The sequence below is a fragment of the Anas platyrhynchos genome, chromosome 2 (assembly GCF_047663525.1).
Source record: "Anas platyrhynchos isolate ZD024472 breed Pekin duck chromosome 2, IASCAAS_PekinDuck_T2T, whole genome shotgun sequence".
In the NCBI taxonomy this organism is placed as follows: domain Eukaryota; kingdom Metazoa; phylum Chordata; class Aves; order Anseriformes; family Anatidae; genus Anas; species Anas platyrhynchos.
The window spans coordinates 135,232,566-135,258,610 of NC_092588.1; the positions used below are offsets into that span (position 1 = coordinate 135,232,566).

A 26,045-nucleotide genomic window follows, 5' to 3' on the forward strand; every position below is an offset into this window, starting at 1 on the left:
GGCTGGCCGTACCATTGCCCCGGGGGCGGGGGGGGGAGGGCCCTGCCCGCCGCAGCAGGCAGCCCCGCGCAGTGCGCCGGGTGGCGAGGCCCGGCCCTGCCCTGCCCGGCCCGGCCGCCGCCATGTGGTGCAGCGGGAACCCCGCCGGGGGGGCGGCCGGGGCCGGGGCCGTGACGCTCGCCCTCAGCGGCACCCGGGACTGCTTCCTGCGCCTGCCGCCCGCGCTCGCCTCGCACCTCCGCCTGCAGCAGGTACGGGCCGGGCCGGGCTGAGGGCGGCGCGCGGAGGATTCTGGGAGAATGCCCCCCCCCCACGCGCGCGCCGCCGGAGGGGTTGCCATGGCAACCGGGAGCCCCGCCCACCCACCCTCCGAGGCGCCCCTTGCGCGGGGCCCTGGCGACCCCGTAGCGGCAGCGCCTCAGGGATGGGGTCCTGCGGCCGTGATGGCGGACCCGGGGGCTGGGGTTTGAGTTGCGGTTTGTGGGAGTACTGGGAGCCGCCTCCCTGCCTTAGGGAGGTGCCTGGGGCATCGATCCGAGGGCTCTGCATCGTGGGCCGCGCGTTCTGTTTAATAAAGTGACTGGAGTTTGCCTCTTGAGCGCTGTCTCGCGCTGTGTGGTGTCGTTTGTGTCCCTCAGTGTTGTAATTCTTACACCTGTGGCACGTTCCTCAGCGTTCACATGGGAACCGGGATGGTGAATCCAGGCAGAATCATAACTCTCGGCGTTAGGGGGTATTCTCCTATATGTTTCTTGGGGTTCTTCTCACTCAGAGTCCCATCTGACAGAAGGGGGTCTTACTCTTTAAGTAACTTTTCACACATGGAAATGCACACATGACTGTGTGCATTCGTTATGCAACGAGCAGAAGTTAGGGATTAAGGGCTTGCCAGCAGGACAGACAGTCTGGAGAAAAAAAATAATCCCAAAGAACAGCGTTAAAGAAAAGAAAACCGGGGCGAATGTGGGGAGGGTGGGAGCAGCTCTGGTACAACATCCCCTGCAAGGTCACGCTCACCCTCCAGGGCCAAAAAGACATGGCACAGGGGAAAAATTGCCAAGATTGGGAAAATCCTGCCCTTTGGCATAGTAAAAGAGAGTCAGGGAAGGGCAGGTACGTGTCGCAAGAAATCCAGCACACACGTTCGCTTCCCTCCTGCTGCGGTTTCTGGATGTCTTACAAATTCTCCATCAATAGGGAGGGGGAAAGGGTGTAACTGCTTTATAGTCTTGTAGCTTCATTCTGTACATAGTCAGTTATGGCATTAATTTATCTTATTTCTCTAAAACTGATAGGGCCAGGCTGTGAAAATATCCTGCGGTCATCAGCCTATATTTCTGAGCTGGATGGAAATGAGGCATCGAGGTCACCAGACTGAAAACACTGCAGAGATTAACAGACATTTAGCGGAGAAACTTGGCATTGCAGATGGAGATCAGGTTTGAAATGCAATCTTTCACTTTTTTTTTTCCTTTTTTTTTTAATAATAAGTATCTTGCAAGATAACTGAAAATGTAATAAGTTAAAAATTAGCTATGAACTTATTTACATGTATTTAGCCAGTTACTGCATTTAAATCTTCTCAGGAGAAGAGATAACCATCCAGAAACATCTCTGCTGAAAAGATTTGCTTGTTAAATCGGTAACAATTACCTACATTAAGGTAGGATATGTCAATGGATAGGTCCTCACAGACTTGCAGCCACTGTTTGCAGTGCCATTAATTGTAGGAAAACATAAAGTAATTAAAGAAGTTAAAAGTTATTATAAGAATATTTTGGAGTTCCTGTCATTTTTAAGTACTTATTGATAACGTATCTTCTTGTCTGAATTTTCATCCCTGAATTTTCATCGGCTCTTATTTTCATCCCTGTTTTCCCTTTCACCGTGTATCTTTGTGTCTTTTCTCTTTGAATGCATATTTAAATTTGCGTCCTATTTCTTGTGTGTTGAACTTCTTGCTCTGATTTATTCTTTTATCAGAGAGAAGCTGGAGAGATGCCCAGGAAGCAGGCAAAGCTTTTTGTCAGGGGACTGTTTATATTTTTTATATTAATAGGGAGAAAGTTAAACATGAGTAGAAGACTATTACACAATAACACAGTGTTATTGTTTGGTATATTCATGTATGCGAGTTCTCCTGTTGTAAATTTTATTCAGCGTAATAAAACAGTGGCTCAAAAGCAGTGCATTGTCTTACCCTGTTTATTTTTTAGCATATTTTGTCTAGAAACGATGCAACTATTTGCAGAAATGTAAGACTTACTAGTTCAGTGGCAAGGTAACTTTTGTTCTAGTAATTAATAGCCTTCAACAGGAAAAAAGAATTGGCAACAGAAACCTAAGAACACTCAACTGTTGCCTGGAAATAATTACTTTTGTTACTTTTGCCAGGTATTCCTTGAACCCTGTTCCCATGTCTCCTCCTGTCAGCAAGTAGAAGTGGAACCACTCACAGCAGATGATTGGGAAATTCTGGTAATAAAACCTTTCCTACTGTTTATGTCTTTTACTTACATATAACAGAGACTGTAGACAGCATTTTTTTTTTGTCATTCCCTACTCTTTTTGCCCCTAAGGAAATACTAAATGTGGAACGTTTTCATTGTACTTTATATTTCTAATATTATATTAAAAAATACATAGAGTTTTTATCTGCAAGCGTTCAAAATATACGAAGTGTTTAATTTATAATTATATCGCATTTTCCCAGGAACTGCACGCTTCCTCTCTTGAAAGACATCTTCTTGACCAAATTCGAATAGTATTTCCAAAAGCCATCTTTCCTATATGGGTTGAACAGCACACTCACATTTACATCAAAATTGGTAAGCAGCACTGGAGGCTGACGTGGTACGTTGAGAGAGCTGTTCTGCAAGAGTGGATGCATTCATTCATCTGTTCTGTTCATACTCAGGTACACTTCTGCCAGCAGCCCCCTATGGGAGATTAGAACCGTGCACGGAACTTCTGATATGCCCCAAAACACGTGAACTTGAAGAGAACATCACCAGCATGCCTTTCACGGAAAGTGACATCTTGCTCAAAAGCTTTGTGAAAAATAACATGGAGCAAGAAGAAACAGTAAAGGAGCCTTTAGCCAACCAACCTCACTTAAATCCAGGAGTCCCCGAACAGAGTAAGGCCGATGCAAATGTGACATTTGGCTCAAATGTTCTCCCAGATATGTGGAATTACATAGGGAGCATTTTCTCTCGTACACCTGAGCAGAAACAAAAGACTTTGTGTGATAAAGATGAAGTGGGCACCTTCAAAGACAAGCTGCTGAACTTAATTCACATGGATTCCATTTTTAGAGTATGTCAGTCCCAGCCTCCCAGCGTACAGAATGCATCAGCCACACATGCATTTCTGAAATACAATGCCATTCATATTTTTCCATGGAATTTAGATTTTATTGATTTGGAGCCAAATGCCGTAGTATCTTACGGGAAAATTAATGAGCTGCTTTCCCCAAGACAGCGTCATCAAGAAGCAAAGCAAAATCTGCCAGTTGAAAAACAAAAACATTTGACTAGTCCGCAAGACAAAAATAATTCCAATTCTAATAGCAGTCAAGCGTCCAGTGAGGGATCTGTTGTGCAGATCGTTTGGAATGGATTTGAAGACCTAAAGAGTGTCATAGAGTATGGCAACAGTGGGGAAACCCTACATGTTGGAAGAGTTTGGGTCAGTTTGAGCACGCTACCTTTGGGGCTTTTTATCGGGTATCTTCTACTGGATAACTGTGGAACTGGCTAGTTAGTGTATAGTTTGGGGATATGGGCTTTGTGTTAAGCTCTCAAATGGAGTACACTAGAATCAAATAATATCTTCTAGACCTATGCTTTACTAAGACAACTAATTCTGGGCTATGTTACCATTATCTTCTAAGATACACGGTGTACTCGGGGTTTCTGCATCCTTAGCATTCTTGCACCAAACAGGGAAAATTCTTGAGCGTTCCTGGAGGTGCGTATTTTCTTCAAATTCTGTTGGCAGCCACTGTACTCATGACAACATGAAAGTATTTATTTACATACATTTAGTAATGCATAACGAGGTGGGTTGTTTTTGTTTTTGTTTGTTTGTTTTTGCCATTAGATATCACTTTAAAATATGGTTTGGACTCGTGTCATCAAACTATAAAGCAATGGGATCGTGTATCCTATTGGTAAATGATGTTAACAAATGCTTTTATATACTGTTAAAGCTTTTATTAAAATACTATATTACTGTCAAATAATTAGCTTTTATATAATTTAAGCTATCTTAATCTTTATACAATATTTCGTAAGGTAGCCCGGTTCCAGTGCGCATACACTGACTTGTCAGCTGGTTCTGACAGAACTACAGCCTGCTTGTATTCTTTTCTGGAAGCACGTACAGGATCAAGAAAAACAGATCAAATGCACTCCAAATAACTGTTTGACTATTTTGGCATATTACACTCCTTACCATTCGCTTATTTTCATTGAGACTGAGAGCAAAAGCCTGCAGTGGTATTTACCGCTAAAACTTTTGAGACACACAGCAATTTTCCAAATGCCAGCAACTGTTAAGTCTTTCAAGTTTAATAAACATTTATGAGATGTTTTCAATTTGGATATACGTTTAAAGTAACACAATATTTGAAAAGCAGTTTCCTTTTTAAATGGCAAACAAACTAGTACAACTTAAAGAAATTGGGTTTCTCTATCTGTACTGCAGATGTGCTTAGCTCTGATCTGTATAATGGATTATTTATACCTACCTGCCCATGTACAATTAATTGTAATCAGCAAATGAAAGGGTTTTGTGTTTTTTTTTTTTCCTTTACTAAAACATTCTTGCAACACTTTAAGAATACTGATACCATACTATGTATGCAATGTTATAACTGTTCTATTGTCTGATATTTCCTTTTTCTTTGCTTTTATTTTAAATGTTTTATAGATTCCAGATGCTCTGAGAAAAAAGCTACGTATCGATATACATTCAACAGTCCGAATTAAATCAGTTGAATCTGTTCCTAAAATTCCTGTATCTCTTAGGCTGCAACCCAGACAGAACTTAGTGAGTTGATATTCTTGGTCATGTATTTGTTTACATACTGGAAAAAAATAATATTGCTCTTGTCAAGGTTGTTTTGTTTTGTTTTAATGTTTATATGTTTTTATTTGTTATAACAACAATAATCAAGAATAATTTGCATTTGCAGTACATAGTTCCAACCTAGCAAATTTAAGTGTATTTAAGCTTATGAAAACAATAACAAAGAATCATAAATTTAAAGTGGAAATACCCATTTTTAATTCTTCTGGGAGAAGACATGCATTTGCTCTTCAGATCTTGCAGTGGCTAGTGGATTTCCTAAGAAAGAATTGCAGTAAAATCATTATAATTTTTAATGTGCTGTTTAGATTTTGATCTCCTTCTAATGCTAATTATTTTCCTAATGCTAAAGATTTACTTTTCTAGGGTTACATATTTAAATCTCTCTTGTGTGTCTACTGAGTGAGCATCTGTGACAGTAGAAACATACTTAGCACCATTTTCATGCTCTGTCGGATGTAGCTCTGGAACGAAAAATGCTTCAAAACGTACCATATGCTTGTTTCTCCATGATACTGGCCTGATTGTCTGCCATGTTAGCTGTTCCTCAAAACCTCATATATGGCATTTTCCATCATAGCAGACCTTATGCATGGTTTATTCTTCATTCCCGGTAGTATTTTTTGTTTCCTACCAACAGAGGAAGTGTTGAACTGCATTTTTTTAAGATATATGTTGGAATTAAAATAACCATTCTTTCAGTAATTTGCTAAAATCACACCAAGTATGTGTGTGTGTTTTTATGTTTTAAATACAGTGCCCTCCCCTCCGTAGGAGTTATGCTTCTGTGATTAGGAACTCAGTTGAGATTCACATTCAATTTCTTTTCCAATTCCATTTACCTAGGTGATCTAGGGTCAGTCATGTGGTCTCTTTGGTTGCTTTTTGGAATTTGTTGTTGCTGTCCCTATCAAGATGAGCCCAGGGTTGTCTGTATAGGAAGCAGGGTATACAAAAAAGAGAGGGGTGCAGTGAGCAGCCAAGATAAGTCACAGGTCAATATTGGTGCATATCGCAGGTGCCCTTTCAAGCCTGGGAACTGAGTAGTGCTTTTCAATCTTGCAATACAAGACAAGTAAAACAAGACTTAAAAACTCCTCCTTGCCTCACATCAGTGTTCCAAAGATAAAATCTTTCAAGGTGGCTGAAGAGTCAGCTGTTGCTCTAGAAGGAGCTAGGCAGGTACTTTCTGTAGAGCAGGTCATAGACATGGTGGTTGTTGGCAAAATGTTATTTTCCAAATAAATGAAACTGTTCATCTTCTTCCATATCTCTACTACCATAAGAAAAATAAATAGTCTTACTTACTAACACCTTGTTTTGTTGTATTTCTCTTTTTCTCTACATATTCTTATGTAGCATAAGGATATACACGAAGATGATGTTAAATATGCTTTTAGTTCTTGGCTACAGGATTCTGCTACTGATGATCTTCCCCGGATAATGACTAACACAGACTGTATACACCTGCATGTTAAAGAAGGTAAGGTTAATACTGTCTCCAGCCTTAGCTGTCTTAACCATCAATTATGGATTTTGCTTGGGCAATGCCTTTAATCTCTGTATGTACACCATCTAATGTAACAGTTATCTCTTTACACTGAAACTGTAAGCATTAATTACACTTTAATAACAATTATCCTTTCATTTTGGATTGTACTGTAGTATTTCAAAATATATTAATGTTTTCTCTTGTGAGGGATAAAAGCTAAATTTGTGTGGAATTTTAGTAGCTGTTCCTTGTTTTTGCAGGAATGGAGGAGTTTGCCCTTAGTGTAGTGCATCCTACTCACATGGAAGAAAATAAGTCTGAGAATGTTTTTATGCTGAGTCCCAGTTTGCTGCAAAAGACTAACATACAAGTAAATATCACATAGTATCAGGTACCAAGTAATTTAAATTGTTACATTTGGTTACAAATAAATTATATGTATCATATGTTAGTTTCCCTTTTTAAATAGATATGTCAGTCTGTTCTAAATTGTATCTGCATTCTTTACATGTTACTTTTTAGCCTGAGGCATTGGTGAGATGTTCTAGTCTTTCTCAGAAAATGAAATATTTACTTAATATTAGGATTACTGTTTCCACTGGAAATTCTGGTTGAGCAAATGCCCATAACTTCAGGATTAAGGGTATAGTTGTGGGAAATTATTTTTTTTTCATTTTTATACCGACAAAGTTGAATTTTAGCAGAGACTTAAAGGTCCCATTTGGCTGTTCAGAATATAATTTTTCTGCAAAACTTAGAATTCCTGTTCAACAAAAGTAAAATGGGCTTTATTTATATTGGTAGTAGAGAAGTAGAAGACTTCTACAAATCATACTGGTGACTAGTATTAAGATGAAAGGACAGTGTATATTTCTTAATAGCACTGTGAGCTTTAAGCATCTTCCAGCCTGTGCCTATCTGTGAACTTCTCTATTAGCCCTGTTTGCCAGTTCAGCTTCTCATACCGGGTACCTGAATAAACAGGTTGAAAAATATGTTTGGATTAATAATAGAAATAAAAATAAAAAGCCAAGTGTTTTGCCAGGCTGCTTTTCACCTGCATCAATTTCCTTGTATGATTTTACTGTCTTGCCTCACAACTGCTTGTGCCTGCATAACAAGGAAGGTACAGCAGAAGAATCAAAGTTGCAGCTAGGGAAAGAGATGATGAGCTGCACAGTCTGGGATAAAGTGCACTTAGCCTAACATCTAATTGCAGCTTGTTACATCACTGTAAACACTGAACTGTATTGTGGAAATAGTTACATGTATGCCATTTCACCAATGCATCTTTCTTTCAGGCAAAATTACACAGAATCCAAAAAAGGCTAGTCAATTGTATACCCTTCTGTGTAAAGCATTAACATTTTCCTTTATTGTAGGTTCTTTTACATCCTCTAACTAGAACAGCTGATGATGACAGCCAGCCGCCTATGCGCGATACAGACAGGAGCCTTCCATACCACAAACTAGACCATTTAGGGTGAGATGCTTTCATAGTAGAAAATGTGTGATTGAATGGGAATTAAAGAAAAAAGAATATTGGTGAAAATACACTTTTTTTTTTTTGAAAAGTAAGCCAGATCTTAAAAAAACACCACTGCATCTTTTGGTATTTTGGCTTGTGTCAGGCTCAGCCCATATTCTTGTTTGTATAGATGTTTAATTTTGTCCTCTGAGCAGTCTTACTGAAGTGAATGGAAACTTTGTGTGACTTAAACTTATGTGCTAAATAAGTCATCATGTCTGGCAATTGGATGGGAAGTCTCAGAACCCTGTAAGTTTCAGAAGAAATAGATAGTTCAGTGGCTCTTGGTCTGCTTCTAAGTGGTATGAAATAGGCCTCTGCGTAGCATTAAGGAATACTGAAGTTGTTGGAGATTACTTTTTAATCTGGGGTTTCCAAAGGCAGCCAGACTTAACATGTTGCAGTCTATCTGTCAATCTGCTTCCCACAATAACTTAAACCTATTTACATGTTTAACCAGAGTTAAGAAATGGGTATGGGTCCCAAAGAATTTTGTTGCTACAAGTTTTATCAGAATTGACAGCTGTGGAGAAGAATCCAAAGCAGTAGCTCCACTGGTAAAAAAATGTAAGCTCAACAGCTAGTTGGTTAACCTGCATGGGGGTTTAGGTACAGTTTGGAACTAGCCCTAGGACACACTGGCTCTTTCACAGCCAGTAACTAAGTGATGTGTAAAGCTGTTATAATTAGTACAAGGGAAGACAGTGGTACTGTGTAGTAAGTGAGGTAGGAACAGAGAAGAGGGGACATGAGAGACTTGGAGTATTGCAGTAATATGCTACTGGCATTGTAACAGGCAACGGAGGGCTGGCAAAAAGGGGCCAGTGTGGCAGGGATACAATGTGGTAGGGTAGGGATATTAGAAACCAGGCTTCATTTGTTCATTTCATTTTTCGTGGTGCAACATTTTGGTTAAAGTTAAAATACAAAACTTAGAGCCTTTGTGGACCTGAAAGGTGCACACCTGAAAGGTGTGTCAAAAGTCACAAAGATTTAGGACAGGTAAAGGGCAAAGATCTCTTCCAATGAGCTATGTACTCCTTTATTTCTGAGAAAGTGGAGTTCTTTGCCTCAGGTGTGCTCCATGTTTTACTATTTTGTTACATTCCTTGGTAAATTGTTACTCAGACACTCAAATAGACAAAGCCCCAGAAGCTGAAGTCAGCTCTGTTGTCTGAGACCTACCTGCTGCTGGGGTGGCATAGGATGAGCAGATAACAGTTGCACAACAGGGATGTTCTGCAATGTCTGTTTGTGCCCTCTGTGTTGCCCCTCCAAAATAAAAGTACTTACATAAAAAGAATTAAAAAAAAAATCTTCACACTGAATTCTCTATATCTTTTTGTTCGAAATGTGAAGTGCTTCACATTGCCAACGTTGTAACTTCACTGTACTGCTAGTTATTAATATTTACATCATGTGCACTGATGCTACCCTAGGACATTTAATTTTTTCTTTGCCATGCAGGGGAGTGGACAAATTAGGAGCATCTTCCTTTGAACACATAAGCCACAGCCTTTTGGGTCGTCCTTTATCTCAAAAATTGGCTGGTATTGCTGTTGGACTGCGAAGTGGAGGGGTACTAATCACAGGAGGGAAGGTATGCACTTTACTACTCTCTACTTGCAAACCCTCCCAGAAAGTTTTCAACAGTTACAAAACTTTTCATTAGTTTTCTTTGGTACCACGCAAACTGAAATAATTAAAGAATAAGCCGAAAAATGAGCAGTCAGCTGAACAGTTAACATAATAAAAAATTATATAGACAGAGAGAAATACATTCATGAAATATAAATTATATATAATATATAATATATATATAATATATAATATAACATAATAAAAGTAAAACTTTAAATATTGCTAGCAATGCAATTCCAGTCTATTCCCATAGGTCATTACTATGCTCGGTGTTTATGGTATAACAGACACTTTCTGTCTCTTAAATATGAATGAAGGTAAGAATACAGTATTTTCTCTTATAAACATAAAATGACAGTGTAGTTGATATTTTTTAAGTTTCCTGTTGCCTCTTTCAGTGATCCATTTCACATCATACCCCATAACAATAGATGCCTTAACGTTGAACTTGGTGGAATCAGAATGCTCCCTGTAGTGGAGATATCCACCCTAAATTTGGCTCATACTTGTTTCAGTCCATGGCTTTGGTCTCTACCAAGCGATGCAGAGACAGAATAGCTATATACTTCTTCTGGTGGGGATTAAAACTAAGGTGTGCCTAGCCTTCCCGGCTTAACTTGTGTATGCTTTGATAAAAACTCCAGAAAAATAGAAGGAAATAGTTGTGTAACTTTATGTTGGCTCACATTTATTTTTGCAGGGAAGTGGGAAGTCAACACTAGCAAAGGCCATCTGCAAAGAAGCATTTGATAGACTGGATGCTCATGTAGAAGTAATTGATTGCAAAGCTTTAAGAGGTATGATAATAAGTGTTTCATTCTCAAATGTGCTGCATGGTGAAGAACCATAATTATGAAGTTACCATATTTAGTCTGTCTTATCTTTCATTTTGGAAGGAAATGTAATTCCCCACTATGAGATTCTTTAAATTAAACAGTCTAATGAAAGCGTAACTGCCTTAAGCTTATTTTGCACTTACCGGTTTCTGTTCTTTCTACCACCACCAAATTCAAACAATGATTCCTTGTTTATTTCTAATTGTTGTAACAGAGGAAGAAGTTGCAAGTTGAACTGTGTGTTTTTTCAGCTGTGCTAGCTGGAACAGATTTTATGTTAAACATCCTAAATGTTAAGGAATTCCTGTTTTATTCAGTGGAAAAATGACATGAGCACCGAAGAAGAATTAAACAAACAAGCAGCTGAAGCCAGATTTATGCTGGCACATGTACTAATCTAATGTTTGTTAGCAGACTCTGCAGACTCTGGCTTAAACTAGATATCTGATTTGTAGGAGTGCAGTTAAGTTAGCTGAACCCAAACCATTGGAGTATTACCTGAGCAAGCTGTAAGTCAATCTGTTTTTTTTCCCCGGTATGTTTTGTCATAAAAACTGTATTTCTGTTTTAGGAAAAAGATTGGGAAGCATAAGGAAAAATGTGGAAGAAGCTTTTTTAGAAGCATCATGGAGACAACCATCCATCCTTTTAATGGATGATCTTGATCACATTGTTGGAGTACCTTCCACACCAGAGCATGAGAACACCCCTGAAACGATTCAAAGCAATAGACTTGCGTATGGTAAGACTGTACTACCTGTGTCTGGATAAAAACGTAATGCAGCTTAGAATTTCTGAAGCCTGAATTGTACTGTCCTAACTAGACACTTGTCTGTGTCATTATTGCCTCTGGACCATGAGGTATGTTTGTAGAGCAGAGTTCATAGCACAGAAAAATAATGTTTAATTTCCTGTGGTAGATATCATCAGTTACTTTGCAAATATAGCTCTTAAATTGCACTACCAATGACATTTTAGTAATGGAAAGTACAGTCCTAGAAAAAAAATTACATTGTCCAGCTGTTTTGTTGTTGTTATTTTTTGTTTTGTTTTTGTTTTTTATTATTATTAAAGAAAGGCCTTTATATATGGGGATAAAGTAAATATTCGTTTGTTATGTTTTGTATGTGCTAATGCTACTACAGTAGAAATGTGTATTGCCAAATGCAGAATCTTTCTGTTATTTTGCAATTCATGGAGCATTATGTTATCTGTTTAGTTTTGAAAGATCTGATAAAAGAAGTTATTTCCATGGGGAGTTTGATTGCATTCGTTGCTACAAGTCAGTCTGAACATGCCCTACATCCTTCCCTGGTTTCAGCTCAAGGCACACATATATTTCAGTGCTTCCAATGTATCCAGTCTCCAGATCAGGTAAATTCAGGTATTTATTATTTTGGTTAATTTGCTCCCTCTAAATATATGTCCCCTTCTTACCTGTAAAGGCATTTTAGAGGAACAGCTTTGAAAAACACGTGGATCAGTACAGTTAGGTAAATGAGACTAAACTGAAGTGTGTGTTTTTTCACTGCTCAGAGGAGTAAGTATATCCCTAAATGTTAATTAATTGCATTAAATGTTAAAATGCTATTAAAACTAAATATTACTTTTATGGGAAGGTTTGGGGTTATTTTTCAACATTAATTACATCCCTTTACTTTTAAATGTAGTCTTTTTTGGAACAGTGAAAAGGAAAGAATAAACAGTATAACTTAATTGCAGGAGAAAGTAGACTATTTTACCTGTGCATATATATCCTAATGACATGAAATAGTCATGGCAACTCATTGCTATTTAGCACAAGTAGTTCCTGCCTGCTTGTCTTCTCTCACAGACAAACAAATAAAAGCTATTGAGGAAGCAGTTCTGCATTATATATAATGTAGGTTTCTCCCACTTCTTGCAAGTCTGCTTTTTTTACTAGTACATGAATAATGATGAGGTGTCAGTGGAAAAGTCAAGATCTTAATAGATACCAAATGATCAGATGTATTTTATCTAATGCAGTAGTTTCCACTTTCAATATATTCTGCATGTATCAGCACAAAGGGAAAGATTGTTGTTTTCCTGTGAAACAGAAACAATGGGTGTAGTAAAACAGTAGAATCTGAGGGGGCAGGGTGTTGTTTCATTATTGTTGTTAGATTTAAGATAACTGCCAGGGTAAACATTTGAAGTCATAGAACTGGTGATTTTATTGAAGTTCAGCTGAAGAATTGACTTTTGTTCGTATTCATGCCTGTTCAGATTTTGTTATTTGAAGATTTGGTGATACCTAAAATGGTGAAGGAAATTTTAGTAACTCACATGTAATTGTTTTCTGAACATCTGAAATCCACATAAACAGGAAACTGAATATGTACTTGTTGTACAATTCTATTTTTCAGAAACAAAGATGTGAAATGCTGTGTTCCATAATAAAAAATAAACTGAATTCTGATATCAAGAAGTTCTCTGATCTTGACCTCCAATATATTGCAAAGGAAACAGAAGGTTTTGTTGCTAGAGATTTTACTGTGTTGGTTGACCGTGCCATTCATGCCTGTATTTCTAACCCGAGTGCATTTCAAAATGATGGTATGTTCACAAAATCTAGATTTCATAGTCTAACTTCTGTTATCCAGAACCTTTGAATAACACCCAGATAAAACACCAGATTTTGTTTCGTGTTTAAAATGTATTTATTTTTTACTTATAGTGAGGATTTTTTTTTCATTTTTCTGTAAAGCAGAAGTGAATCTCTCAACTGTGGATTTTCAGAAAGCCTTAAAAGATTTTACTCCATTAGCTCTGAGAAATGTCAACCTTCATAAGCCTAAAGACATTGGCTGGGACAGGATTGGTGGCTTAAAAGATGTGAAGCAAATACTTGTGGATACTATCATGTTACCTGCAAAGGTATGCAGTTCTTTTAAATCAGTTACTTGAATTTTATACATACTGTTAGTAGAATAAGAATTATTTTTAAGGTACAATGCAGTATTTGACAGAAAGAAGGCAGGTATGATTTTAAGCTACTTTTGTAGCTTCCCACTCTTCAGCTGTCTTCAGTTACTGGAAAACTCTCACCTTCCCCTTCCCTCTCCCAAATACAATAGGCAATGGCTTGTGCTTTTCGCCACATGAACTGTTGTTCTGGAGTCTTGCAGTATTACGTCCCCTGCCTGACATATTCCTAGCATCTTCTTTTGTTACACACTTCTTTACAGGGACTTGTGATTACGTTCTCTGAAAATAACATTTCCAACTGTCTTCTTCAATGCTTTTGCTAGAGGAGTACTCTACTGGGTGAATGGCAGTCCATCAATTTTCCCTTTTAATTTGGCTTTTCTGCCTTGCTTAAAGTTTCCAACACTCTGATGAGCCATTCATTTCAGTCTTCAGAAAAATGACTGAACATTTTTTCTTACACTGGACAGAATCTTTTTGTCGTATACTTTATATAATTTGATCATATCGGTCAGTGATCAAAACAGGAATTTTAAAGTGTTAGTATGGATGTTTTAAAACTGATAAATCCCTATTCCGTCCTGTTGCTTCGTGGTAGAAGTTGTCACTACTTGTAATTAAGAAACCTAGGAACCCACTTCAGCCCCATGTAAACTACCAACAGACAAAATGAGCTCTTTTGATAATAAAGTGGATAAAGAAATTAAAATTATTTTTGAACAAAAATCCACATTCATGAGATTTCAGTATACTACAGAATAATTGCTTATTTTAGAACGTGTCTTGTTGACATTCTTTTCCAGTATCCTGAATTATTTGCAAACCTGCCAATACGACAGAGATCAGGAGTCTTGCTATATGGAGCACCTGGAACAGGAAAAACACTGTTAGCAGGAGCAGTTGCTCGAGAGAGTGGAATGAATTTCATAAGCGTCAAGGTAACAAGATTTTTAAGATTGATTAATTTTATTAACTGAATGAAGTAGCTCAACATAATTATGAGTATGTGGTTGTGAAGGCAAAATAAAAAGCTTCTTTAAAATACTGAATGTCTCTGGATATCCAAGCATCTGTCTGACTTTCTGGAGCCTCACAGTTCTATGACTGAGATTTTCTTGGTATAATTTTTCTTTAGGAAGAATAATAAAACTAAACTAGATATTCTTAATTTATTCACTTTTTTTTTTTTTTAATAAAAAGATCCTGGATTCTACTCGACAATGAAGTTTGGCAATTCATTTTAATTATTTTCTAAATGCAGTGTAAATGGTTACCTTGTGATACTCTAACGTGTTTTGTTATAGTAGAAAGATTGAAATAACTGCTTAAGAACAAATTGGAGTGCTGCCATTCTCTTCGTTAAAATAAAATTCACTCCAATATATTAAACTTATGCTGACGTTGAATTACACATTAAAACTAAGAAACATATGATGAATATTCTTTTCTGTTTTTTTTTTTAGGGACCAGAGCTACTCAGCAAATACATTGGAGCAAGTGAGCAAGCAGTTCGAGATATTTTTAACAGGTTGGCTTTGTAAAGATTTGTGATATTATCAATAGATTTTATTGGTTGAAGCTCCATGAAATAATTTTGTTCTTGGAGAGTTATGGTGTCAAATCACAAAAGTATCAGAAATAAACAATTGTGTCAAACAAGATGGTCATGTTGAGTTTGCCAAGACCATTTTTAAGAACTTTTTTTATGAACAGATCAAGGGTGCACTTTTGAAGCTGATTTCCCATTTTTCTACACTTTGAGTGCTTTGGTTCACATCACAGATTTGTCGTGGAAAATAGGTGCTGAATTCCTTTCAGATATGTCCAGGACACAGACTAGTGTACTCCAGCTAGAAATGAACATTCAGTAAACAGAATCAGACTTAACTTGGTATTGAGGTCCTCAGTGCCAGCGATTTTGTTTTTACAAATCTGTCGTTATTGAGCCTCACTGCTTACTAATGTAAAAATGAAGAAGGGAAGGGAAAAAAATGATATCCTTCATGTCCTTTGCTTCTTGGGTAGTTTACGATGTAGAGGCAGATATGTATAAACCAAGATGTCATTTGAAGTGACTGGATTAAAGCTTTCATGAGCTTTCATTAACACAGTTGAGTACTTAAGAAAGGAAAAAGTGAGTACAAGGTATGTCATAAAAATGAGCCACAGTTGCATAGAAATCCAATTCTTAAGAATCTCTAACTTCTGTGGGAAACAGGTTTTCTGTTCTCTGGTTACATTTAACTGGCTTTTTTTGTTTGTTTTTAAGAGCTCAGGCAGCCAAGCCTTGCATTGTTTTCTTCGACGAGTTTGATTCTATTGCTCCTCGCCGAGGTCATGACAACACTGGAGTTACAGACCGGGTGGTTAACCAACTGTTGACTCAGTTAGATGGCGTGGAAGGCTTACAAGGTAGTAATTCATCTCTGTGACCCTTACACATACGTTTAGCAGGTGTTAATGATATTTTTTCTACACTTTCCTAAAGGAGTTTACGTCCTAGCTGCTACTAGTCGCCCAGATTTGATTGACCCTGCTTTGTTAAGGCCAGGTCGACTGGATAAGTGCCTGTACTGTCCACCTCCTGATCAGGTGAGAAAACAAAATGTTTTACATGAGAGGCAGGGGAAAAAATCAAACTACTGGTCTTTATTCTGCTTTTCTTTACAATTTGTGGCATTTCCTATCTGGCCTAAGTGGAGTTGCTTGCACAGCTCAAGTTATATATACAAATTCATTGCTTTTTAGTGCCAGTGCATTAGTATAAAACTGGGAAAAGACTGTTTACCACTGTCTTAAGGATCAAATCGTATTCCAGCAGATGTAACTGATTCAAAAAAAAATAATTAAAAAATACTTTTAACAGGAAACTAGTCTGCAGAAAGTAATTGGCAGTAGGGGAGTGTTTATCATCTTCTGCATCTTCCTATGAATTACAAATCCAATGGATCCGCTGTTTACTTGAAGTGATGAACCATAGGCATTCACAACCCAACCCTTGATTATCTGCAGTTTTCAGAGCAGTTTTGTTCTGAATCCAGACAATTCTGCCAGTCTTTACCCACAGTTAATTTGAACGTTCAAGTTCTTTTGAAGACAGATATGTCACTGGCCAGGAAAGGAATAATTCTCACTGATTATAGAGGGTTTTGGATCAGGCCTTTAAGGCTTTATGACGTGTATCTTTGATTCCCCATCTTATCTTAAGAATTAGTGCTGTTCATTTTCAGATTAGTTGGAAAGTTTAACAGATGCCACATCATTTCATTCTATAAAGGCGCATGAAGAAGATGTTCCTTCACACTAATTTCCTAGACGGGTAGTACTAGTTGGGTATTTAGAGAAATGTATTTCTCTACACACTATATGTTTGGTGCAGTTTCTCTTAGACTTGTCAGGGAAATGTAACAAAATTTATGCCTATATTTTAAAGATTGTTTACTACACAGTATGTCCAATATGTGTTATCATTAGGGTAGTATTATCTTTAAAAAAAGGTAATTCCTTCCATAGATAGGAATGTGTTTGTAACAGGGCCAAAGCACTATTTAGAAGTCCGGAGAAGGAAAATATCAGGTTGCTTTACTGACAGTATTTTTTTTCCTCCCTTCTTACAGAGTTCACGCTGTGAAATCTTAAAAGCTCTCAGTCATTCTCTCTCCTTGGCAAGCGATGTGGACTTTGAGTATTTGGCAGCAAAAACAGATCAGTTCACAGGAGCTGACCTAAAAGCTTTATTATACAATGCCCAGTTAGAGGCAATACATAATAGTTTAGGCTCAGGTTTAACACAGGTAAATAATACTGATACAAAAATGTCTCTTTTTATTTTGATGTTGATATGTTTGAAAGAGTTCATTTTTATCCTTTATTCTTAAGCATTTTTTTAAATAATATTTAGTTTTCTTGTGTCTCTGTACAAAGGATTAAAATCTTAATGTTTACAGTATCATGTGAGAATAATGTAACAAATGTAACAAATTAGTTGACATGCTTCTTAAAGATAAGATTTTCTGATTTTATGATAAGTGTTTAATATTAAAATTTATTTTAGCAAAATCTGTTCTGACAAATTGAGTGTGATCTGAGGTTAGGGGAGAAGTGGTGAGAGGGTACTGATGGAGGGGCCTCCTCCGTCTTACATTCCAGGCACCAGCTAACACCCCTGTTTCTGAGGTACAGGATCCCACCATTAGTTTTTATCCCTCATGTGACTGACAGGCCTCTTTCCTCTTTTAGCTTCCACTCAGCCACCTGCCCTCATATTTTTAATTCCTGTCTTGTGGTTCTGGCTGGGGAGGGGCAGGCATGGCTTCCCCTACTTGAAAGTCAAAGGAAAGCGTTGGGTCAGGGTCATAAAAGCAAGGAGAACTCTCAGGCTCTTTTAGCATCAGATTTACCAGGCGATGGAGCTCTGAGTATCCAACTGTTAGTGTTTGGAGGGATCTCCATCATACCTTCCATAATAATCCCTTCACTGTAGCATCATCATGAGGAGAATCTGAAATTAAGAGATGAGGATAGAACAGTAAAAGTAGGACAGCCCTCCCCAGGCAGAGAGTCCTTACACTGCTCTCAGTTTTGCTGTTCCTTCGTATGGCTATTTCTAAACATTGTGCTGCTGACCTAAGTAGTTGTAGGCATACCTGATGATGATCCCCATCATTATGAGGAGGCTGTTGTCTAAAGTAATAGTCTCCAGAGTGGCATGTGCAAGAAAATGCATTGATGTGTAGGGGAAAAAATCTTAGAACTTAAACAGTACATGCGTATAATTTACAAATAAATATGCATATATTGGGTGAGGTGCTTAGACATTTTTTATTGATAGGGGTGCACAATCAAAGAGTTTTACAGACACCAGTGTAAAGCATCAATTGCAATTTCTGTATCAACATTTAAAATGTGTTGACTGTGACTGAAGATGAGTGAGTAGAGCAATTAGGCACTGTAAAAGTAGACTCACCGCAGTCTCCCAGACCACTTTGCATAAGATAATAAGTTGCTTGGAGGGTCAAGCCAGAAATTTCCTAGCACTTGCTGTTACTGAGTGGGTGAGACAGATCATAGCAAATAAGTAAAACCTAAAGATTATTTCCTCTAAATATTGTTCTACCACAAAGATGGAAAGTTCTGCTTAAAGGCATTGGATTTTCTTAGCAAAATGTTTGGAATTATACTCCCAGAGAAGGATGGATTGCTAGAAATAAATGCAAATCAATACTTTCATTTGGACTATACATTAAATATTTTAATGTATTTCAGCTTGCAATTAGTTGTGAGTTAACACTTCTGTGTTTTTTCTTGTCACAGGATTTTGGTTCTAGTTCTGATAGTGACTTCAGCCTGTCTTCCATGGTTTTTCTGAACCACAGCAGTGGCTCAGATGACTCAGCAGTAGATGGAGAAGCAGTGCTAGAGCAATCTCTAATTTCTTTAGACATGTCCGAATTGCTTCCTGAAGATCCAAGGTCCAACATGTATCGTCTTTATTTTGGAAGCTCTTATGAATCAGAACTAGGAAATGGAACTCCTTCAGAACTGGTAAATTACTTTCTCAATATTTTGAATTCTCTAAATATTATCAGTTATGAAGCAGAAAAACTGAACCAGGCAAATGGTAGGGTTTTATAAACACAAGTATGTCTGCTTTGTCCTTGAAACTGTCTTCATCCAATACCTTGTGGTCCAGAGTGGAAACCAAGATGGATGCCATCTGACAAAATACAATATGGACTTCTCTACAACTTTTGAACACTCTTGAACCAAAACCCCAGAATACTACTTAATGCTTTATAATCAGGCAAACTGATTCATACTAGGTCTTACTGTCTGATCTAAGGGCTTGTTACCTTCCAAAGTTTATTACCAAAACAGTTGTTTGTTTTTTTTTAACTGAAAAAAAAAAGTTTTATCACTAAAAAATCACCATCTAGCTCTCATATTCATAAAAATCAACAACTTTTTCTGTTTCTGGTAGACCATTTATTAATGGAATAATCTGACCACAAGATTGTGTAAATAGCAGGAGAAAATCTTAGCTTCCATTGTTGCTCTTAAGAATGGAACTCTTACTGCAGTGGACAAACCAGCACATTCTGTGGCTAGCTTGGAGGTAGGGTGCTGCTTAGGGGCAGAAGGCTGGCTGGTCTCACTTGGCTGCCAAGTAAGCAAAACCGAATACACTCTCTCCAGGCTCCTTATATTGAAGAAATGATTTCAGAGTTTGCATGTGATCCATTCATTTTGAGAATCTGTTGTGGAAGTGTAATTACAGGTAGTTATCAAAGGTGTTAGAATCTTGGTTTCAAAACTGTATGGCATTGATTCTTAAAGCCAAAAGTATCTGCTTTTGACACTGGAGAAGTAATTACTGACTGCTAAGTCTTTTGAGGTGCTTTTGTATTTGTTGTCTTGCCGTATAGATGACAGTGTTCCAGTAGTGTATCTTTAGAGACTTACATTTTCCTTTAACTGTGGAAATTCTTCAGTGAGGCTACAAAGACTTCAATCTCTTAAAACTATTGAACTTGGAAGTTGCATGTTTTATTGAGTGCACAGAAAATTTGGAGGTGATAAATACTTAAATTATGAGTCATTCCAAAGCTAACTGCATAAACTCTCCCAGATTTCAGAACCGTTGATTTTCATACATAAATAAAACAATTGGTTTTGTAGACCTTGATTCTTTTTGACATAGGCCATTGCAAAACTATATAGATGTTTTCCAAAGATGAAACAGTTTATTTTCAAACTTGTACTTTCCCCAAATATCTTGGCAAATTAACCTGAAACTTCCTGCGCTAAAAGTTGTGTGTGATATGTTTTTAAGATAAAATTTTTGCTGGTGGAAGCAAGGTTATACTGAATTAAACTGGCAGGAAAATGAGCTAAATCTTAATGACTGAGTTGCTCTTTTAGGTCCGTAATGAGTTAATATGTTTCTCCTTGTGATCAATTTAGAGCTCTTTGTGTTTGTCTGGACCAAACTCCATAAGTCACGATTTTACCAGCATGTCTCAGAGAGACGCAGCATCATCACAGCTGTCAATGCTTAGAACAACCTCTCAAGATGACTCCCTGGAAAATAATCAAGAGCAGCAAACAGAGCACCTGAGGACAGAAATCAATGCTATCAAAGCCAATTACAGAAGCAAGAATGGAGTATGGCAGTTTTGTTTATTATTTAGGCTTAACACACTTTTTCCCAATGTTTCTTGGTATTCTAATAAATAGTTTCTGCAATAGTAGTAAATATAATGTAACAAAAATAGCAAAGGTAAATGATACCTAGCTTGAGGAAAACAAGCCAGATTTGTGTTATTAACACAAATGTGGGGAAATCAGTGATGGGGGGAAATCAGTGATTTTATCTATAATATGTATTGAGGTGGTTCCAGGGTTACTGATATTTATGGCACTAGGTATTTGATCTTTGGTAATTTCTCCTTGTTTACTCCTGGCTCTGTTTTCAAGGAGGATGGCACCTTTAATCAGTCCATGCTTGCCAAGAACACTTTGATTATTACTCAGTCCCATCTGATGACCGCACTTGAGGGTATAAGACCATCCATTAGCCAAGATGACTGGAAGAACTTTACTGAACTGTAAGTATTTTTTTTGTGTGTGTGTGAATTTATTTTTTTAATTGTGAATTCAGTGGAGATTTGGTGTTCTCATATTTCTTATTCATCAGAAACACAATAGTTATTTAATGTGGGGAATGGCAGAAGAGTTGAGTGGTTTCTGACAGCATTTTTTCAGAAATCCAGAAGTTACACATTGGGAAGGGGAAATTCTTTTACCAGTGCACTGTATTTTTGTTTGTTTTCATTAATGTAGGACCTAGAAATTCTAATCACAGACCAGAAAAATCCTGTATTATGTTAAGAGCTATACCAGTACAAGAAGATTCTGATTCTGTAAGACTTAAAGCCAGGTCCCATCAAGTAAGAGTCCAGCATATTTTCAAATTTCTGGCACTTGACTCAGTTGTGACCTCTGTTAGCTACAGTATTCAGGAAGAGGTATGTTGGTTTTGAGTCCTAGGCACGTGTGTTCCCAAAGAAAAATTAATAATCTGCAGAGGAGTAGATATAGTGAGAATGAAAATGTATCATCTGAGACTAGAAAATGACTAGAGTGAATAAGTTGGAAGGTGGCATCAGGTTGTTCTGTGATGAATGTGGAAATTAAGGCACATTCTACCTCAGCTGATACATAGATAAGCAGATCTTACAGCATGAGAAAGAGAGAAGGAAAGAAGGAGAATGAGGGATGCTCCCTAGGATCCAGTCCACTTATGTTCCCCACCCCTGCGAGTCCTACACCCTCATATCCCCCCAAAAATAAAAAATAAAAATAAAAGCAGAGGAGAAAGCTTTCCAAGTCAGATTAGTGGTTGAAAATTCTAGTCTTGTAGATCTGAGATGTGTGTTCATCATATCAGTGAAAATATAAATAAACATCTGTAGTGCTGTGTTGCATCAATGTGCATCTGAAGAGGCATATGCAAACAAGATAATTTCAGACTAATATGCTACTATCTTTTTCTGTTTCAAGGTACGAGAATTTTCAGAATCCCAAGAAGAAGAAAGGACAAGTTGGCTTAACATACAGACCGGGACAAAAAATGACTCTAGCTTAGTTACTTTTAATGTGCTTGTAATTACTAAATTGTAAATGGAAATGACGAATGTGAGCCTGATATTTAAATGATTACATCAGATTATTTATATTCATATGGATTTATTAATGCAGCAATTGAAGAAAAATTTATTTTCAGTTTACAGGCTGTAAAATTATTTCACATTTTATTTTGAAGAAAATTGTCTTCCTGCAGATTAATATTAAATTTTTGAGAGAGCATTTGTTACATTATGTCCAGTTGTTTATCACATAAATTTTTTAGTATTGCTTTTTATGAATATATGATTACAAAAAAAAAATAATGATTTCCCTGTTTATTTCCTCATAACAATTACATCCTGTTTGAATAAACTATAATATCTAATGCAGGAAATATTTTGAAAACATTCTGTAAAGCTATTCTCTACTGGCTGTTGGACGGCTTAGAGAACGGTGATACTTCAGATGTTTATTGGTAGACAACTACTCTAATACTTCCAGAACAATTGTAGCCATAAAAGAAAAATACTAAGACAAACCAGTATAATTTTATCTTTGTCTTTTGCCACTGTTAATTATTCAGAGGAATATCAAGTTACATTTTGCAACTGTATCTTCCTAACCCCATCTTTTGTTCTTGAAGACTTCAGAAAAATCTCTGATGTTTGGAAGCTGTCTAATGTTACATCCTGAAGTTATTCACCTCTGCTTTCCTACAATCAGGTTGCTTAAGAGTTGTCATTCTCGGCTAATAAGGAGGTAGACAGCAGGGGAAGGAAGCTTTCTTCCAGGAAAGGAAGAAAACTAGAGATGCTCCCCATGAGTCACTACATGTTACGGTTTATTTAATTCATTTATGTGTGTAATGCTCTGTCAGTATTGGTAAGAACACATAATATTGACCATATGATTATCCTTGTGAATGCTATACTTGTTACTGCCACTTACTATTTGTAGTTCCAGTGTTTGGTGCCAGCAAATAACCCAGATAATATGTTACTTGTATGCTTATTCTTACATCCTGGTGCAGATGAAGTTGTAGCCTTGATACACTACAAGTCTGTAGCAGTTAATACCACTGATCTTCTCATCTAACTAAGCTATTGCTTCTTACTCGTGCTCAACTCTTGCTTCAGTGGGTTTTGAAACTGAAAATCCTTATTGCATTACTACAAAGTAGTAATTTCTTTTCAATTCCACGATGTCATTAACACCATACTTACTTTTAAAAGCTGGCTATATATTTGCTTAATATTAGAGCCATATTCTAGATTATCTCAGCCTTGAGTTCATCTTTCCAATATAATGGTGTCTTTTTTTTGTGTGTGTGTGTGTTAAAGTTTGTTTTAAATGGCTGTAGAGGTTAATACGAATAGGAGTTGAACAATCTGCTGCAAAGGAGCATGTCAGATGCTCCATGCTGACTCACATTTGCACTGTGGTAAATCTAAGAAGTAATTTATGTTGTAATGAAAGAAGGGCAAAAACCATGGATATTGTTAATGAAGTACAGCAGCTAGAAAGCTGTAACAAGTTTCTCTGCTTGGGTTATGTGTCAAAACTCATCCTTCATATATATATATATGTATTTAATTTACTTTTTGAAGTCCAGTAGTTCATTTGAGGTATTTGTGGCCTTCAGGATGTAGTTTCCTTGTGCATCATCATCTTGTTATTCACCCAGTGATATTTGGAGCTTATTCAAAATACATTTTTTCTTCCTCGAGGTTCAAATTCCAAGTAGTTTTTCATCTGTGACCTAAGGCAACGCTGCATTATCTTCTATTCAAATATTTGAATTTCAAACTTCAGCCCAGCCAATTTTACTGACTAGTTCCTGTACAGTTGGGTACTAGTTCAGTACAGAACGATAATCCGTGGAATTATCTTCACACTTGGAATCACTTAAATAGTATATTGTATCTCAGTGTTGAGTATTACATTGTAAAGTTAAAAAGGAAAGCATGCTTGGATTAAGCCATACGCTGAGGTCCTATCAGACCTCAGCCAAAATTAAATACCATGTTGCTGTGGAAGATGTTCTGAAAAAACAGGAAGCCCAAGTTCCAAATCCGCTTTCCAAATTTGCTCTCCTCTTTTAAAAGGAAGTAATTTCACCAGTGAGCTGAACTAACTTGGGTGTGTGTGCATATGTTTGTGTGTATAGGCATGTGTGTATATATTTTCATATATATGTATGATATTACCCACAGCATCAGTCAAGGTTTTCTTTATATATTTCATATATGTATATTAAATCAATGTATTTATGAGTATATTTGTGATTATTGTGTTAAATACATTGCATTCTATTATATTTATAATAGCATATATAAATATATAGACTATAAATAAAATCTTGATTGATACTGTGGGATTGATTTGAGAAAACAGGTTGCTATTAATAGCTAGTTACAGTTATCGTTGATTATATTCTGAAAAAGATGAACATTTCTTCTTAAAAGATAGTGAAGGACCTAAATGAATTATCTGTTATAGAGGCATATAAATCCATACAAACATTGTCTATGAAATATCAACTGGTCTGTGGAGGCTCTTTCCCAAGGCCTGATATTAAGTATCCCTAGAGTGAAAAGAGACAACAACAAAGCTTGTTTCCTGCTATGTAGGACAGTTGGGATTCAGCTGCAGTGGATGGTCAAGGTACGTACCATGAGCAGGGCAGCCAAGCAATCGATGTCCTGTACGAGCCTCTTGACCTGTTTTCCATAAAATCTCCTCCATTAAGTCACAAAACAAAACAAACAAAAAAAAAAAAAATAAAAAAATAATAAAAAAAAAAAGGCACCCAAGCAGGGAGTAATGCAGCGGTGGCAATCACACTGTCATAAAATAATTTAACCAGTTATATGCTCAACAGAGATGTATGTGATAGTGGAAACTGGTCGGTGGGTTGGTTTTTATGAGCTCAGTAGAACTGGACAGAGACCAGTAAGAAACAAATCTTGTGGGGTCTTTGCTTTTCTGTAACAATCCAAGTCAACCCTGTGTTAGCCAGCAACCTAAAGCCAAGCAGGTTCTCTGCCTCCCTGCTGGTGCCCTTCATTCTGACCTCCTCTAAGCGATACCGATGGCATTTTTTCTGGGTATGTATTACAGGCAATATAAATGGTTGATAACTCAGGGTAGCTTTTTCCTTTCATTCTGGTTGTTGCTGACATTGTCAGCTGTCACTGACCTTTCCTCGATTGCCAGCCTGTATTTCCTCGTAGTAAAGGGACTTCTGAAGAAACACGTGATAAATATAGATATGAACACTTACCTTGTTTCTAATACACAAGGGACTATTTCACTTTGCTGATAGGACCTCCATGCCCGCTAATGTCCCATGATTTTTCTCAAAAAGTGCTTAGGCAGCTTTTACTCTGAAAGCAATTTATGTTTGGAGCTATGTAGCTGATAATTTTTTTCAAATACTGCCTCAGAAATATGTACCTGTTTTGAAGTGATCCAGAACTCCAGGCTGAGTCTGAGGACAAATGACAAAGTCTGAAGCAAATAGCTTAGGGTGCTAACAGGTGTCAGTTTTGAAAGCAAGGTGTTGAAAGCAAGATACTGGGAAAAGATGATCTAAGTGGGTCAGTTGAGCTAAATGCTGGGTTAGTCAGTGCAATTAACTCTACTGAAAGGCTCAGATGTCTGAGTATTGAGGGAGTTTGGTAATCCCCAATGCTCAAAATCTGCCAGACTTGCATTTCCACAAACTGGGGACATTGAATACCGTCCAATGTGTTACTTTTTTTTTATTTATTGTTACGCTCTCATAACCTGACTCATATCTGGTTATTGTTGGGAAACAGAACTTCTGTTGTACAATAAAAAATTCACAAGGTATTTATGATATAATTTTTAGTTC

General features: G+C 37.3%; 1 protein-coding gene across 2 annotated transcripts; it reads left to right on the plus strand.

Annotated features, from left to right (window-relative positions):
- The first annotated feature begins 25 nt into the window (after positions 1–25).
- On the plus strand, positions 26–23,443 carry PEX1 (peroxisomal biogenesis factor 1). Of its 2 annotated transcripts, none has more exons than XM_072033635.1 (24): positions 26–251; positions 1,296–1,439; positions 2,395–2,478; positions 2,714–2,828; positions 2,918–3,690; positions 4,936–5,055; positions 6,454–6,577; positions 6,847–6,956; positions 7,969–8,069; positions 9,582–9,714; positions 10,456–10,552; positions 11,163–11,333; positions 11,811–11,965; positions 12,979–13,168; positions 13,320–13,489; positions 14,344–14,478; positions 15,004–15,068; positions 15,810–15,952; positions 16,029–16,132; positions 17,158–17,334; positions 18,854–19,084; positions 20,504–20,704; positions 21,017–21,147; positions 22,103–23,443. In XM_072033635.1, exons 1-24 carry the CDS (start codon positions 123–125, stop codon positions 22,185–22,187), a joined length of 3,888 nt encoding a protein of 1,295 aa, XP_071889736.1. In that variant the 5' UTR covers positions 26–122; the 3' UTR covers positions 22,188–23,443. The 2 variants fall into 2 exon arrangements, with proteins under 2 accessions (XP_071889736.1, XP_027306580.3); XM_027450779.3 differs by having other exon boundaries at positions 27–251; positions 13,323–13,489.
- Positions 23,444–26,045: the final 2,602 nt, after the last annotated feature.

Coding starts and splice junctions, on each gene's coding strand:
- PEX1 (XM_072033635.1), top strand. CDS start 123: ATGTGGTGCAGCGGGAACCCCGCCGGGGGGGCGGCCGGGGCCGGGGCC. Junction 3,691..4,935: donor TACATGTTGGAAGAGTTTGG/GTCAGTTTGAGC, acceptor AATGTTTTATAG/ATTCCAGATGCTCTGAGAAA. Junction 15,069..15,809: donor GTTCGAGATATTTTTAACAG/GTTGGCTTTGTA, acceptor TTTGTTTTTAAG/AGCTCAGGCAGCCAAGCCTT.